At 45.2% G+C, this 16764-nt stretch overlaps 2 protein-coding genes and 2 long non-coding RNA genes across 5 annotated transcripts; 2 read left to right on the top strand and 2 right to left on the bottom strand.

Annotated features, from left to right (window-relative positions):
* Window positions 1-1257: 1257 nt before the first annotated feature.
* LOC132445590 (uncharacterized) lies at window positions 1258-3660 on the top strand. The gene is made up of 5 exons (XM_060035670.1): window positions 1258-1406; window positions 1986-2147; window positions 2371-2462; window positions 2724-2881; window positions 3451-3660. The coding sequence occupies exons 1-5, from the start codon at window positions 1321-1323 to the stop codon at window positions 3607-3609; spliced, it is 657 nt and encodes a 218-aa protein (XP_059891653.1). The 5' UTR covers window positions 1258-1320; the 3' UTR covers window positions 3610-3660.
* Window positions 3661-6988: 3328 nt separating this feature from the next.
* LOC132445702 (DNA damage-inducible transcript 4-like protein) lies at window positions 6989-9202 on the bottom strand. The gene is made up of 3 exons (XM_060035817.1): window positions 9004-9202; window positions 8743-8852; window positions 6989-7542 (listed from the first exon to the last, which is right to left on the bottom strand). The coding sequence occupies exons 2-3, from the start codon at window positions 8831-8833 to the stop codon at window positions 6989-6991; spliced, it is 645 nt and encodes a 214-aa protein (XP_059891800.1). The 5' UTR covers window positions 8834-8852; window positions 9004-9202.
* A 1980-nt stretch (window positions 9203-11182) lies between these two features.
* Window positions 11183-16756, top strand: LOC132445492 (uncharacterized). Its single transcript, XR_009522618.1, has 2 exons — window positions 11183-11938; window positions 15726-16756. It is a non-coding gene; the product is annotated as an uncharacterized LOC132445492 (long non-coding RNA).
* LOC132445491 (uncharacterized) lies at window positions 15723-16754 on the bottom strand. Of its 2 annotated transcripts, XR_009522617.1 has the most exons (3): window positions 16617-16754; window positions 16429-16519; window positions 15723-16344 (listed from the first exon to the last, which is right to left on the bottom strand). It is a non-coding gene; the product is annotated as an uncharacterized LOC132445491 (long non-coding RNA). The 2 variants fall into 2 exon arrangements; XR_009522616.1 differs by having other exon boundaries at window positions 15723-16519.
* Window positions 16757-16764: the final 8 nt, after the last annotated feature.

Below are 16764 nucleotides of genomic sequence, written 5' to 3'. Positions count from 1 at the left end.
CGCGGGTAACGCGTTTGGTGTGGCCGTACCTTAAGGCCCCGTCCACACAAAGCCGATTTCATGGCGAAACCGCAAAGGTCTTGTACGGTTTGGCCTTCCGTCCACACGTAGCCGGCGAATCCGCTGACCGAAACCGTAAACTTCTGAAACCACCCTCGGAGGTGGTTTCAAATCTACCCGGTTTCGTTTTTGATTCTTGTGGACGCCTGAAACCGACTGAAACCGTAAACCATGACGTCATCGCCCCACCCCTCGACCCTCTAGCAATGACTGTTAAGCCCGCGGAGTCTCACCGTTTATGCGCATGCTCGCCTCTTCTTATTATTTATTTTTCTTCTGGGTTTCTGTAGCAGAAGCAGCGCCCCTTATGGGCCTGGAATGTGTACTACAGCGTTTCTACAGATCTACCCGGTTTCGCTTGACTCCGTCTTTACGGAGATACTCCGAAACCGGATAGATTGAAACCATAACGGTTTCGCCCGTTTCGGCTTCGTGTGGACGGGGCCTAAGTCACCATGTTGAAACTAACAGCGACGCTAAAAGAGATCGACTTTCGGGTCACAGCTAACCCAGGTTTTTAGTGCAACATACCTCGCTAACCCACAAATCGAGTTTCGTAGTACAGGCCACTGGTGCTTCTGCAGGGACGGACATCCCCGTCCTCTGTAGCCTTGAGGTTAACGCCTACATGACAGACTGGGTTTAAGAGCTTTCTTTTTGTTTAGCATACTCTACCTTTTATGAGCAACTGTGGGCTAGCCCTGTCACTCAAGGAGGCCGAGAGGAAGGGCGTGTCTACTCGGATATGACGCAGAACCTGGGACCGGGGCACCATCCTGCCCACAACCACATCATACAGGGGGTGGATTAGTTTGTCATGTCACACGATTGGCATCTCTCTCTCTCTCTCTCTCTCTCTCTCTCTCTCTCTCGTGCTCTCTCTCTCTCTCTCTCTCTCTCGTGCTCTCTCGTGCTCTCTCTCTCTCTCTCTCTCGTGCTCTCTCTCTCTCTCCCCCCCTCCCCCTCCCTCTCAGATATTTGTGAAGCCACCTTTCCAGACCCATCTCTTTCTAAGTACTATGACCACATCATACAGGGTGGATTAGTATGTCACGTCACACTAATGGCATGTCTCTCTCTCTCTCTCTTGCTCTCCCTCTCCCGCTCTCTCTCTCTCTCATCCTCCTTCTTTCTCCCTCTGTCACTCTCCCTTTGTCCCCCTCCCCCTCCCTCTCAGATATATGTGCAGACATCATTCCAGACCAAGCTCTTCAAGAGTACTATGAAGCCCTGGATGCCAGTGGGTGGAGTTGTGTTTCTATGTGCAACGAGAAGCACTCCAACTCAAAGAGCTGCCTCAACAACGGCGTATGCAACGTGTACATCGGCATCGGACCCACCTGCTTGTAGGTCGACTGGTTGTTGGGATGCTTTACTTTTTTATAAAGCCCCGTGCACGGAGAGTAATAGTTTGTTGTCGACGACCAAGTCTCTTTTCTTCCGGCATCGTATCAACTCCATGAGCTCAGATCATCTGTAGAAGAAAATGGTTGTAAATGTTTTGGAATTGTTTAGTCCGGTTCAGATTGGAGAATTCTGTAGAAACAGATGAGTAAACAAACTGCATTTTTATTGCGCTTTTCTAACAAGTGGCCACTCAAAGCGCTTAACAACACTGCCAAACATTCACCCATTCATGCACAAATTCAGACACGATGGCAGAGTCAGCTATGCAAGGCACCAGCCAGCTGGTCAGGAGCAGTCAGGGTGAGGCGTCTTGCTCAAGGACACCCCGACGCTCAGCTAGGAGCAGCTGTGCATGGAACTAGCATTAACATTCCGGTTGCAAGCCAACCCGCTATACTTCGTTAGCCACACGCCGCCCATGAGTAAACTAGTGAACAAATACGACATGAAAGTAAGAGTATGAGTATGAGTCTATCAAGCCTACCTCTAATCCTAATTTAATTCCTCCTCCTTTCCAGATGTGCAAATATTAATGATACCTGGTATCTCAGAGATGACTGCAGTTTTCCAATTGACAAGATTGGCTTCTACGCTGGTTTACCAACTACTCTCCTAGTTCTCTTACTGATCTTGGGAGCTCTGTCTTGGTACCTCTACTTCAACAAGCAACGACAGAACCGGTAGGCTGATGCTTTTCCCTCTTACCATCAAATCAGCTGTAGATAACGTTTTCGGTGTAATTTGCTAGAAATGACAAAGCCATGAAGTGCAATGGGCGACTATCCGTTTGGAACCGACTCGCCTTTGTTTTCAATGTGCATGCTACACACCTGACCTAGGTGGCTGCCATCCTTTTATTGGGCTCAGCAGACAAAGGACGCTTTTTTTACTCATTCTCTGCAGCAAGAGAGAAGTCCAAGAGTCGCTGGTGAAAGAGTGGCTTGAGGAAGACGTGGTCTGGCCTAATTCTAGAGGTCATATCCCTGCACCTTCAGGTAATGACTATGGAGACGTAGCCAAGCCCAGTACGTGCACCCTCTGAAGTCTGTCTCTTTACTCGTACCGAAAACGTGTTCTAGATAAAAGGGGTTTGTTTATTATGGATAAAGCTAAGTTGAGATGAGCTCTGGAGTTATTCTATATCACAGACCCTGTCACATCTTCAAGTGCATTCAAATACAAATATTAAACTATTCAGAATGTTTTTGTACAGGGTTCCCTGTGAGTTGATGCTGAAGTGTTTCTCTGTTTTTAAGCAACGTACAGTAACCCCTCCTTCAGCGCGGACCCGACCAGCCGCCAGGGCCACTACCTCATCCAGACCCCCCCGCGGGGAACCGCCGCATCCTCTACCGGCGCCTTCAACTCAGGGCAGAACCAACACCAGCTTCAACCGATATCAATAAATCAGCCGGTAAGGACAGACAGCTAGACTTTAGAACCACCCAAACAGTTAACCTAAAGACCCCCCCGCACAGCTAGCCTTTAGAACCAGGATGGAACCCCCCCACACAGCTAGCCTTTAGAACCAGGATGGAACCCCCCACACAGCTAGCCTTTAGAACCAGGATGGAACCCCCCCACACAGCTAGCCTTTAGAACCAGGATGGAACCCCCCACACAGCTAGCCTTTAGAACCAGGACGGAACCCCCCACACAGCTAGCCTTTAGAACCAGGATGGAACCCCCCCACACAGCTAGCCTTTAGAACCAGGACGGAACCCCCCACACAGCTAGCCTTTAGAACCAGGATGGAACCCCCCACACAGCTAGCCTTTAGAACCAGGACGGAACCCCCCACACAGCTAGCCCTTAGAACCAGGATGGAACCCCCCACACAGCTAGCCTTTAGAACCAGGATGGAACCCCCCACACGGCTAGCCTTTAGAACCAAGATGGCCGCCAGGTGAATAAGGCCATCTGTTGTGAAAACAAGCCGATACCCAGGACAATAATAACCTTTGCTTTAACCTTTATCTCCAGATCCAGATCCGTCGGCCCCAGATCAGGGTGGGGGGGGCCGAGCCAGCGGCGGGACCGACCCGCCACCTGGAGTCAATGTACCGGTCCCCTGTGGAACGAGGAAATGTATTCAACAATTGGGACGAAAGGCGTGACGGACACCTGATGTATGATGCATGATGTAAAGACATGATGTTATTCCAGAAAGGTAATAAAGACTTGAGAAAGAGAGAGGGTGTCTGTTTTTGAGACCTAATCCTTTTGACATTTTCAAAGACAACTTGATTAAATGTATTATCAATTATAAACTTCAACCAAATTCAAGTCAATGTCTCCATGGGACAAGTGAGAGAACAGTTGATTATTATTTTCGGAGACATTGGTTCAAGTCGCTGTGGCAGAAAAACGACTTTTAGAAACGACAAAATGAAATACTATTTATAAACTTTGACCAAAACCTCAACAGCGTCTCTGTGGCACAAGAGAGCTGATGGCTATTGGTTCTGAACAAGCCCCCAGGACCAGTGCATACTTCCGCAATCCCCCAGTGCTCAGCGGCCAAGCCTGGTATTACAGCTGTTTTAGCGAGCTGTGGACTCAATTCATTGAGATCCGGAAGTTCACTCCAACACAATTGGTGAACAACAAATGTTATTTCGGCCTGGCATCCAAGAGGGCTCAGCACATGGCTCCGTTAACTTCTCGTGTTAGTCTTGAGTGGTAAGAATTGATTTTGGTTTTAAAATACGAAAATTAAATGCAAATCGGAACCAAATCTCTCCTTGATGTTGCCCTGTGCCATTGAGCAGTTTTCATAGGAATGAATTGGCGGCCATGTTTTAGTCCGCTGTCCTTTCTTAATAGGTCCATGGTTCTGAAGACCTGGGTTCAAGTCCCCGCTTCTGCACTATCCATAGAATGAAAAATCATTTTGGAAACAATGTCGTTAAAGGTTATGTCAATTATAAACTTTGACAAAGCAAAATTAAGTCTCTCGTTAGCGTTAGTGAGAGACATGGGTTCAAGTCCAACCGGCGACACTGTTTCAGGGGATATGGGTTAAATAGTGCCCCCTGTTACGTAAATGTTCACTATTCACTAAAAGTGTCTTGTAACTTTTTGGGGGTTCTGCTGACCATGTGGGACCATTTGGCCGTCCTGGCAACAGTGGGAGTGGGCACTTGAACTAGAGTCTAGAGTGTTAATCTATCACTCTGTAATCTACTACTGCACCACCGGGACGCCAACTAGGAACTGTTCGGAAGTTAAAATAGATCTTATAATTCACAAGACACACGTAGCTTAAGAAATAAGACGGTAGCCACAGGGTCGGTTTTAATGGTTCCTCTGGTAGCCATGTGAGTCAGGACTCGAACCAGAATCTGCAGGATTCATAACCAACACTCTCACTGGACCGCCAGGGCAATGAGCATAGAACTCCAGCACGATCCCCGGAGTGTCCGGGGTGCCCCCCTGCAGACCACCTCGCCGCTCCTGACAAGCTTTCTGTTCCCTTGCGTGGATGACACGGCCGTCGGTGAGTGAATGTTATGCAATTTTTAAAACCGCTTTGCATGGCCACTGGTAAGAAAAGCACAACATGAATGCATTCTATTTATTGTTGTGAGATGGGACACCAGAGTGATCTAACCAACTCTCTTACCACTGGAGCACCTGGGCATAAATATGGAACTCCCTGAAGTTATACTTGACCTTAATATTCAATGCATAAGAAGCTCCCATCAATCAGCAGGCACTTCTGGGGGAGCCCTTTCTTATTGTGAGCGAGGAATCAAACCTGAAATCTATTATTCACGATACCTTTCAAACCAGGAGAGCAGTAGGATCATTGCTGGAACGAAGGGGCAAACATTGATAAAAATCATAGCCTTGTCCACATCAAGTGTATTGATGTCCACTGTATTGTTGCATAAGTGGTACACTAAAGTTTAGTTTATGGTTTTGAAATCAGAGCTTTTTAATGTTATAATTGCCCTTTGATAACGTTCTTATCCAGTTTGTAAATGGTTGTTAGGTGTATTTAATTGTGCACGGTTGCATTGACACCCGATAGCAACAAGGTCAAATGACACGCATATTCCCAGTGTTGACATGAAGACTTTGGCCGACTTTAGATTCCAGGCTTCCCGGTATTCCTCAGCCTTCAGCCTTCAACGTGGGGCAGATGGCGTCGTGCCCAGCGGGCCGTAAGAAGCCCATCAGGTGACCGGTAGAGAAGCTGAGTCATCATGCCTGCGGTGGGGTGAATGTTATAGTGGTCTGTGCTATTGCTTTGGTGTTGCAATTAATGTAAGGGAATGGTGTGATTTAGAATATTACCGTATATGGTACAGTACATAATGTTATAGTACCTACTGATACAATAGATCATTTTATAGTATGTTATGATATAGCATAAACGTATCATACTATAACAGGAGATACTATAACATACTGTATCTTAACATACTTTAAACATTTATACTGTATCATAACATAAGCTGTATCATAACATACTATAACATGTTATGATACAGTATACAATGTTATATTATGATACTGTATATCATATACAATATCATAACATGTTGTGAAAAGTATACAATGTTATAGTATATCACGTTATGATACAGTATATTTTATCCACGCTAGCTCGCTGACCAGTCCAGCACAATCTAACCAGCTGTAACCAGTTCCCTGACCAGTCACGCACCATCTAACCAGCTGTAACCAGTTCCCTGACCAGTCACGCACCATCTAACCAGCTGTAACCAGTTCCCATCAATTTAAGTTGTTTATTGTCAAATATACAGATCTTCTGACAAAAACAGTTCCTACTAATAGTTAATACAAAAGTTGTTTATCCTTTACACTCAAATTACAATCAACGGGGAAAATAGTTTAACAACCAAACTGTTATCCAAACTTCCTGAAACCTGCCATCTACAAGCGGTATTTACTGAAGGCAAAAATAAAAACGCAACTTATTGAACAGTGAAACAACGACGGGTACAACATCGCAGTGTGACATTCTCACCAGAATAATCACAAGGTCTGGAGACGACTTGAGTTGAGTCGAGGGGACTTAAATACACGAGTAAAAGAGAAAAAAAGAAGCATAATGAAGTGTCAAGTGGCTCACGAAACAGACAATCGTTCTAAATTCGCACGCAACATTTCAAACATCTCACACTAGTGAATTAAAGTGCCTGAATAGTGAGCTTCAGTGGGAAGGTCACCAGTGCACCACCACACGTGAACCAAGCCTCCCCCAGCATCGAGGCGTTACAACCGCCCCCGCCCCCACGCACGTGAACCAAGCCTCCCCCAGCATCGAGGCGTTACAACCGCCCCCGTCCCCACGCACGTGAACCAAGCCTCCTCCAGCATCGACCGACCCGGTCCCACCGTGACCAGGAGACCAACGAAGAAGACCGCCTGAACCTGGCTAACAGACCAGGCTGTAGGTCTAGGTACCAGCAAAGTGTCGAAGAAGACCTCCAGCCGCACACCCCTTCACGCCCTCCCCCAGCAGTGCATCACCCCCCCCCGCCCCCCCTCAGCACTCCACCACCACTGCCGCCGCCCCCGGCGCGTACAGCTTCCTCTTCACCAGCCGGAAGGCGGGGCTCAGCTTGATGGCGCGCCGCGAGGAGCCGCGCGCGAAGAGGCAGGCGCCCAGGAGTAGCTCCCGCAGCCCGGGCCAGCGGGACCCGCCCCCCCCGCCGCCGCCGGCCACGCCCCCCACGCCGTCCTGCTTGAACACCAGCGTCAGCTCGAAGGTGGGCTCGACCCCGCCGTCCCAGGCCACGCGCTCCAGCGGCCGCACGCCGCCGCCGCCGCCGTCCAGCTCCAGCTGCAGGAGGAGCCGGGCGCCCCGCAGGCCGCACGGCTCGCCGGACGCCAGCCGCAGCACGGCCCGCGCCGCGCGCCGCGTCAGCAGCTCGGGGACCAGCAGGGCGCCGCAGCGCAGCGTGGTCCTCTTGGCGCGGGACAGCACCCCCTCGAAGGCCCGGGCCAGCTGCCGCGCGCAAGACGGGTCGTCCTCGCCGGGCACGGGGTCCGCGGCGTCGGGCGGGGACGCCGCCCGGCCACCGTCCCGCAGGTCCAGCTCTGGGGGAGGAGGAGGGCGGAGTTAGTGAGGACGGGCGGGGGGCCGGCTCCGACGTGTGTTCCAGACGCGGCCGAGGTCGGAGGGGATTGGCCGTGAGCCTAGGGACCGTGTTCTGATTGGCCACCGTGTAAGCCGTAGTTATGGTGTGTTCCTGGATCCCCAGCTTTCTTGTGGCATTTCTTGGAGGCACGCCCCCATTTTGTATTCACTCGTCGGAATTCTGAGAATAGACCGAGAGCAGTGATGACTCAACAAAATAGCTGCGCTATTTTTTTTGTTTAATGAAATCAGTGCCGTCTTTTCTCTTCATTATCATTGCTTCATGTTAAACGCCATACTCGAAACGAATTTAAAATACTCCTCAATCCTGCTGGCTACATCGTTTAGTTCCAGAGAACCTCGAATGTCCTGGAGAACACGACGAAGCACAACGGACAGCGAGACCCGGCGAGAGGACACTACAGCAGGGAGGAGCAGAGGGAGGGGTGGGAGACCACACGTCTGAAAGATGAAGACTTCATCCTCCTCCTCCCCCTCCTCATCCCTCCAGCCGCTCCTCCTCCCCATTCTGACGTCGTGCGCCAGACACAAGCCTCGGTGGGCGCCTCGTGACGTCGCGTTCAGAGTAGGGGCAGAGAGCCGGTGGGGGGGTGGGGGTCAGAGGCGTATGGAAAGCCAAGAGGGCCTAGAACGGCGCGGTGAAAGGCCTAAACCGGCCGGAAACACGTTCAGACGCTCCAAGCTGCGGCTTAGACGCATTTAGCCGGACAATTTGCTCCTTTTGCATACCTAATAGCCGCGGCTATTAGGTATGCAAAGCGAGCCGCTCTCTCGCATACCTAATAGCCGCGGCTATTAGGTATGCAAAGCGAGCCGCTCTCTCGCACATTCACTCCAACTTCGCCAACTCCAAGGGAAGGTTGTTTCACTACGACCACAAACAAACACAACTAACCAGCCTACCTATCCACAACAATGCACAACAATCAGGTCATGAAGTAGGGCGTGGCTAGGGACCCATGATGCGGAAGCATATCTCTCCTGGATGTAGCCCTGCGCCATTGAGCAGTTTAGAATGAATTGGCGCCATTTTGGAATCCGTTGTCCATTTTATAATCTGTCCATGTCTGGCAGCCGAGTCAATCCGACACCCACACCAGATGATGGCCTTCTTGGCTTTCCATAGAGGCGCTACTCACCCCTCTCGAGCCAAGCGGGGTCATGGTGCCGCTTCACCAGCTCGGACAGGCACTCCGTGGTCTTGGTCTTTATCGTGCTGGTCGCCACCATGTTTGTCCGGACCGTCTAACTGGAAATACAATGAATAGAACGACTTATGTTACCCACGAACAGATAAGGGGTTTTAGAGAAAGTTAAATACATGCACAAATATTATTATGTACGATTCATGGGTAACTAAATTTGGCCCATGCATGGACGAGTATATTAATTAAACTAACCTTGTTGGTGAAAATGTTGAAAAGTAATTCACTTTTATAGACTCTCTCTTTTAGATAATTCAGCACATTCGGGACGGAGCTTTTACCCCCGTAAGTCACTCACAGACAACTCAGAAACAACATCAAGGCTGCACGCTCACAGCGTGACAGGGTGGTACTTATACCCTCCCTCATCAGCTCACCGCGGCTGGCAGCCAATCAGAGCACGGCTCCACTGTGGAAGATTTAACAAGCAACAAGAAAAATAAAATAAAATAATTAAATTAATCATTTCGATTTGCTGATCAACCACGTTGAAATTAAATCGGTCAATAGTATTTATTTATTTGAGTATATTTGTAGTAAAGTTAAATGCAATCAGCAGGATATTTATTTGTTTGAAAAATATTTGGTGTATATATTGATACTAGAATTAAATAATAAAGTATAATAATATAGTGTGTGTGTGTGTGTGTGTGTGTGTGTGTCCTTGCGCCAGCGTGCAGGGTATATGTTTCTATTGTGGCATCCCGCCCCGTAAACCTCGGCCCGGACCCTCCCGAGGGTTTGGCTTTCCAACGCTATAAGATATATTGCCAAAAAGCATTGGTAACACAGAGAAATAATCGACAAAACACAAATTTTCTTACTTTTTGTGCTAAGTTTATATATATATATAAACTATGGCAAGAGAATAATTTGCCTCCAGAGTTTATTTTCAGAGTATTAATATATGAGTAGCTTTGTAAATGTCTCTTTCCTTTAGCCTTATTCAGCTGCTTAATCGTTTTCTATGAATGGATATTGTGTATGATACCTGTGGGAGTGTGAGTGGAGGGTGGTCACAGCAGCCTCAGCTGGCCGAGTCTGATTGGACTCTGGGGCTAGGTGTGGCTGCACACCTGTTGCTCGTTGACCAATCAGTGTGTACAGATTAGGCCCGCCCTCCCCGGGCTGATCTCCTGGATGGCAGCGGAGCGCCAGGCCCTGTTCAGAATCAAACCTTGACTTTAAAGTGTAATTCCGGCGCAAATTGAACCCAGGATCTTTGTTTTGGCATTAAAACCCATCAAATAAGCCTCCCAGATACCTTTTTCATTGAAAATCGAGTATTATAGTTTGACGGGCGCAATGTTTGGCGTCCATGTTGTTGACTTGGGGCATAGTGTTTCGCTTCTAAATCCGCATTTTTGAACCACTAAATAGCACCAAACCTCTGCAGTAGCATGACTAGGGTCCCTACACATAAAACGAAGCACAAACAACTTAGTTTGCAAACCCGGAGTTTATTTAAAAAGACAGTTTAACAAGCATTACCGGGAGGTCCGTGTTTACAGGAAGTCCACACAAGTCGATTGCCGAATGCGCCGGAGTTCAGTTCAAGGAGGAAAGTTTTGGAATTTATAATTTATATAATATATATTTATAAATAATATATAGCAAGTGTTGACACGTAAATTAAAGGAATTGCATATGTAAGTTACAGTTACAAAATAATTGTTCGCTACAATCAAGCATGGCACGTTGTTGACGGAAGACGCACTGCACACGTGATTGACGCATAGAGTGAAGGACAGCTCAAGCACCGGAGAAGACGACCCATCCACAGCTTGAAGTCAAGAGAGAGATGGTTCGTGTTTGCGTCAAGAAACAAAGTTATAAGCCCTAACTTCATTCGAGGAAGTGAAAGATGATCTTGTGAGTTGTCCAGGTAGGTTAACCTCGATTTATTGTGTTTAAGGATTTGTGGTGGGAATTTACGGACCACGTCAATCGTTTTCTGCGTCAACCGGGTAGAATAAAGTCATCAGAACGTTTAACAATTGCGGTCATATTTGTGTAAAAACGGTACAAGACCATACAACAAACAATAAAACAAACGTTTCAAGGAGAAGTCCATTATCAGCTTCCACTGATAGATTACCATTTTATTAACCAAATGGTAAGGTAGTATTGGGGGGCAATGCTGTCTTGGCAATATGAATTCCTGGCTTTAGCCAATGCAATGGACTTCTCCTTGCAACCGTTGTTTAATTGTTTGTTGCATGGTCTTGTACCTTTTTTACACAAATATGACCGCAATTGTTAAACGTTCTGATGACTTTATTCTACCCGGTTGACGCAGAAAACGATTGACGTGGTCCGTAAATTCCCACCACAAATCCTTATACACAATAAATCGAGGTTAACCTACCTGGACAAATCACAAGATCATCTTTCACTTCCTCGAATGAAGTTAGGGCTTATAACTTTGTTTCTTGACGCAAACACGAACCATCTCTTGACTTCAAGCTGTGGATGGGTCGTCTTCTCCGGTGCTTGAGCTGTCCTTCACTCTATGCGTCAATCACGTGTGCAGTGCGTCTTCCGTCAACAACGTGCCATGCTTGATTGTAGTGAACAATTATTTTGTAACTGTAACTTACATATGCAATTCCTTTAATTTACGTGTCAACACTTGCTATATATTATTTATAAATATATATTATATAAATTATAAATTCCAAAACTTTCCTCCTTGAACTGAACTCCGGCGCATTCGGCAATCGACTTGTGTGGACTTCCTGTAAACACGGACCTCCCGGTAATGCTTGTTAAACTGTCTTTTTAAATAAACTCCGGGTTTGCAAACTAAGTTGTTTGTGCTTCGTTTTATGTGTAGGGACCCTAGTCATGCTACTGCAGAGGTTTGGTGCTATTTAGTGGTTCAAAAATGCGGATTTAGAAGCGAAACACTATGCCCCAAGTCAACAACATGGACGCCAAACATTGCGCCCGGCAAACTATAATACTCGATTTTCAATGAAAAAGGTATCTGGGAGGCTTATTTGATGGGTTTTAATGCCAAAACAAAGATCCTGGGTTCAATTTGCGCCGGAATTACACTTTAACACCACCACCCTGCGTCCTCGGCCAGTAAACGTCACCTAGGAGCTGTGGAGCAGCTACCATGCTGGTTTGTAGAACGGACATTTGCTCCATCAATATTACAACATGTTAGTTGATATGGCTTTCTCTGTTACCGTTGGATAAGTTCAGCTGAATCACTGGATTCATTTGAATGTTTATGAGCAAGGTAGGCAACACTTTGATCTTCAAAGAATAGAACATGGTAGGAATAATGTTTACAACAATATCAGTTTAAGGATTGAGGGGAATCGGTTCGAGCCCTGTGCATGAGTCACATTCTGTTCAAGTTCTGCTGTTTGAGGCCAGTGTGTTAAGGACATCGTGTTCGAGTCCTGTTCAGGATGGCATTGTGTGAATCCAAGTTGCAGTGTCTCCTTTGTGGGATTATCATCTTCTTAAATCATGTCTATTCTGACATCAACGTATATGCGTATTACTTCCGAGAATTTCACTCTGCGTCTCGGCGGCGTGTTGGAGATAGTCGGTGTACACTCTCTGAAAATATAAAAGCATCTGAATTCCGGAGACATGGGTTCGAGTCCCGGCCAACGTAGTCTCCTTGAAACCTCTGGGAGAGAAGTAGGGAGACAATACTTAAACCTTAGAACCTTTGACCAACAAGAGGTGCCTCGGCAGGAGAGCTGTTTCCTATCTGTTCTAGGGACATGTGTTCTATTTCTTCCACGGTAGTTGGTGGGAACATCTGTCTAGTGAAGGGACACATTCATTTCGAATGACTGTCTGGGGGACTGGATGGCTATCAATGAGTGCACTCATTCACAGCCATCCAGTCCCCCAGACAGTCATTCCAACTCACCCATTCATTCCGAAATGACCGTCTGGACAAATTGATTAATGTGAATTAAGTCATTCACACCAATCAATTCACACAGACAATTATTCACAATAATCCGTTCACCGTACATTCATTCCCACAAAACCTGCCAAGGCAGGAATTGAACACGTCTCCAGAACAGATAGGTAACAGCTCTATCACCTGCACCACAGAGGCACCAGCAAGGAGTTGCTGAGATGTCATAATTGATTTTACAATTCACGGGACATCTGTTCAAAGTATCCAATATGTTTGAGGAAAGTGTTGTTGGTGGGACTTGAACCCAGGTCTGCAGTGGTAATGATCCTCTGCCCTTTTAAACGTCAGGACCACATAGCGTCCAATCAGGTTGGGGTAAAGCTGTATTCTTCTATTTTTTATTATATTTTTATCATTGTATTTTTTCGTTTTTTCATCGCTGGTCAAACACAAAGGGAAAATTTGTTTTATTTGAGGATTTAGATTTGATTGCATTCCTTTATCACATCGGTCAACAAACCATGTACAACATGTGGGAGCTGAGCCAAGATAAACTCATAAAACTAATAAAGGAAATAATTTTATATTTTTAATGGACTGGCCAGGTCATCATTTGGTCTTTAGTTTCAAAGATAAGGCCACACACACTCTCGCGCATGCGCGCACACTCAAACTTTCACTCACACACATACCTCACCCTCGCACACACACACAGTTGAAGCGTGTCGAGGTTCACATTACTTATCCGCTGGCCTTTAAATATTATCCTCTGTTATCCTCAGGTCTAGAATGGCAGTATCGCCCTCCCTCTCTCTCTTCCCCGCCTCCCCCTTTCCAATCAACTCCCGTCCTCGGTGGAATTTGACAGGAGACTTTAAGCCAGCCTATTTTTCAGAGAGGGGGAGAGAGAGAGAGAGAGGGAGAGAGAGAGGGAGAGGGAGAGAGAGAGACGTTTTTCCTTTTGCTAAGGACAAAGTTTAAATTAAAGCTCAAGTCGGAATTAGTAAACATGATCCGGCAGAAAGGAAACTCTGATTGCTGCCTAGTTTACGCACAGACCCAATAGTATCCAGCTGCAGCCCCGGAGAACAACACCCTGGGGTGACAGAACACCCAGGCGGGACGGAAGTACTGTGGCTGGACGGAAGTTACCTCTGATTATTTTTTTTATAGACAAATAAAAAAAAATTGCTTGAATTAACAAAACATAGAAACAAAAAAACATTTAGACACGTTAGGAACCATTTTTAGAGGTTAAAAAATGTTTAACGTTATTTAGACAAATACCTCAGGATTTTTTCTTTGCGTTATTAAACTATTAGACCAAAAAATTAGAATAAAACAATATTATGACATGTCAGTAAGGAATTATATTGCTTAATTTTTTTAACGTTATTTAGACAAATCAACTAATTTAGTGTGTAGACAATTATTGAATGGAATTGTGTATTATACACTTTACTCATTAAGTAATTGACCATAACTTTATTCTATGAATAAACTCCAAATCATACCAATAGTGGTGTTGCTGTTTTATTTCAGCCTGTAAAATTGCTGAACAGCAATCTCGGATTAGCAACTTGAATGCAAATGTGGATTTAGAGTTTATATCTTTATTTGAAGATGAGCCCAAAAATCTAGTAATAGATACAGTTGTGTTTATAGATCTTAACCGAAGTTCAACTCGTATGAAATCGCCTTCCTCGCCACCAAAAATATACTGCATAACGTTGCAGTATATGTGTAACGTTGCTATACTAGTTTTATTTATACATATGCGTTTGAATCCAGTTTCTGCTAATAGAGCCCAGCCGAAATTCACCTCGAATCTATTTGCGTTCCTGGCCACAAAAAAAAAATATATATACTGCGTGCAGTTCATGTTTTGTCCACCAGACGGCAGGGGTTGACTGACTGTAATTATTGACGTTCGGGAATGTTTTTAATTTATAACTTTATTATTATTGTTACGAGAGTGGTGTGTGTGTGTGTGTGTGTGTGTGTGTGTGTGTGTGTGTGTGTGTGTGTGTGTGTGTGTGTGTGTGTGTGTGTGTGTGTGTGTGTGTGTGTGTGTGTGTGTGTGTGTGTGTGTGTGTGTGTGTGTGTGTGTGTGTGTGTGTGTGTGTGTGTGTGTGTGTGTGTGTGTGTGTCGTCAGCGAATGAGTCGACGGGCGAGTGAACGAGCGAGTGTCAGTCTAGGAGGAATTAAACAAGACCGGTTGTGTTTCCGAGTTACGTGTAGGCCTACTGTACTGTTGAATAAAGTACCAAACGCCGAGAATCCGTGCCCGTGTCTTCCGACCTATAAACAGACCCACTGCCGGTTATAGTGAAGGGTGTTACCCCGAAAGGACATCGGCCCTGGAGGGAACATCTCCCCTGTGCTCCCGGACTACGGTCTGAGAGCCTAGAAACAGGAAAGGTGTAACAATATGAATAAAATCAATACTTTAAAAACAGCGGCGTTGCTGTTGTATTTTCGGCTTTAATGTGTAGTTATATGTTTTTAGAGCTTAACCGAAGCTCTCCTCGTATGTAATCTGGCCACAAAAAAATATACTGCCCGCAGTTCTCGTTTTGTCCATCAGAGGGCAGGCGTTGACTGACTGTGAAACAAAGCGTGTGTGGGAATGTCTTTTAAGTTGTAACATTATTCCATTAACGAAGTCAAAATCTTAATTTGCTGTTTGGTTGATTTAATTGCATAAATAGTATTTCATGGAACACCAATCTCGAAACGTATGCTATGACAACAACCTACCTATGGGGACGATATATCCGGGGCACCGGTAGTGCCGGATATCAGGGGCTAGAATTCCTCATCCGTCGGCGTGTAATTGTTTACAGTCCGACGAGCAACTTTAAACCCAAGTATTGAGTTGCAGCATATATTTTTATTTGCAGGCAAGTCTAACGTTGCTATACTCGTTTTATCTATGCATATATATTTTTTAATAGTTTTCTGTTCAAAGATCTCAACCGAAGTTCAACTCCTATGATTTCGCCTTCCTTGCCACAGAAATCCAATAGTATCCAACTGCAGCCCCGGAGAACAACACCCTGCCATGACAGAACACCCAGGCGGGACAGAAGTACTGTGGCTGGACGGAAGACAAATACCGGTAAACGTATTTATCGCTTGAATTAACAAAACATAGAAATAAAATAATATTTCGACACGTTAGTAACCACTTTTAGAGCTTAATAAAGGTTTAACGTTATTTAGACAAATACCTCAGGATTTTTTCTTTGCGTTCTTAAACTTATTAGACCAAAACATTAGAATAAAACAATATTATGACATGTCAGTAAGCTTTTTTTATAGCTTAATTTTATTAACGTTATATAGACGAAAAAACTGATTTAGGGTGTAGACAATTATTTAATGGAATTGTGTATTATACACTTTACTCATTGAGTAATTGACCATTAGAATTAAGTAATTAGAATTAAGTAATTGTTTTAATATGTCTGATTGAATCACATTAATTTTTTTGTAAAGTATACCATCATAATTTGATATAAATATACATTGAAGAATAACCACACCAAAGTTTCTTCACAATTTATTTAACAAATAATCTACAGAAGCCAAAAGATATAGCTTCTTCATGCTGACTGCCATCAGCTTCAACTCACTGTCAAAAGAATCAAACAGTTAAAATCAATATTAAGCCTATACAATATATTATTTGTATTCTGTCACTGGAAACGTCATTCACTTCTCTTTTTCGCTTCAGTCTGAAGACTGGAAGTAGTTCAGCCGCCATTTGTTTGGCCTCCTCCATGAAGTGTGGGAACCTTCTGCCGTGCCTGTATAAATAAAGATAAATGATTGTAGGAATTATACATATTTTGTTAATATTGGGGTTGAGGTATATATTCATATTTGAAATAAACAAAAACATACCCATCCAGATGGAAGTTCTCAAGCAGTACTGTGCACCACCATTTTCTGAGGACAGGCATGTCTTTCTAAAGTAAGGGGATATTCCAAGAATTGACAATGATAAAATATGTATACAAGTATGAGTTTTTCGATATTGTAACCTTCAAAA

This window comes from Gadus macrocephalus, chromosome 17 (assembly GCF_031168955.1).
Source record: "Gadus macrocephalus chromosome 17, ASM3116895v1".
Lineage (NCBI taxonomy): Eukaryota > Metazoa > Chordata > Actinopteri > Gadiformes > Gadidae > Gadus > Gadus macrocephalus.
The sequence above is the reverse complement of the archived record's forward strand: the minus strand, read 5'-3'. Positions and strand labels throughout refer to the sequence as shown.

Coding starts and splice junctions, on each gene's coding strand:
- LOC132445702 (XM_060035817.1), bottom strand. CDS start 8,833: ATGGTGGCGACCAGCACGATAAAGACCAAGACCACGGAGTGCCTGTCC. Junction 7,543..8,742: donor CCCCGCTTGGCTCGAGAGGG/GTGAGTAGCGCC, acceptor CTCCTCCCCCAG/AGCTGGACCTGCGGGACGGT.
- LOC132445590 (XM_060035670.1), top strand. CDS start 1,321: ATGTGCAACGAGAAGCACTCCAACTCAAAGAGCTGCCTCAACAACGGC. Junction 2,148..2,370: donor AACAAGCAACGACAGAACCG/GTAGGCTGATGC, acceptor CATTCTCTGCAG/CAAGAGAGAAGTCCAAGAGT. Junction 2,882..3,450: donor CGATATCAATAAATCAGCCG/GTAAGGACAGAC, acceptor CTTTATCTCCAG/ATCCAGATCCGTCGGCCCCA.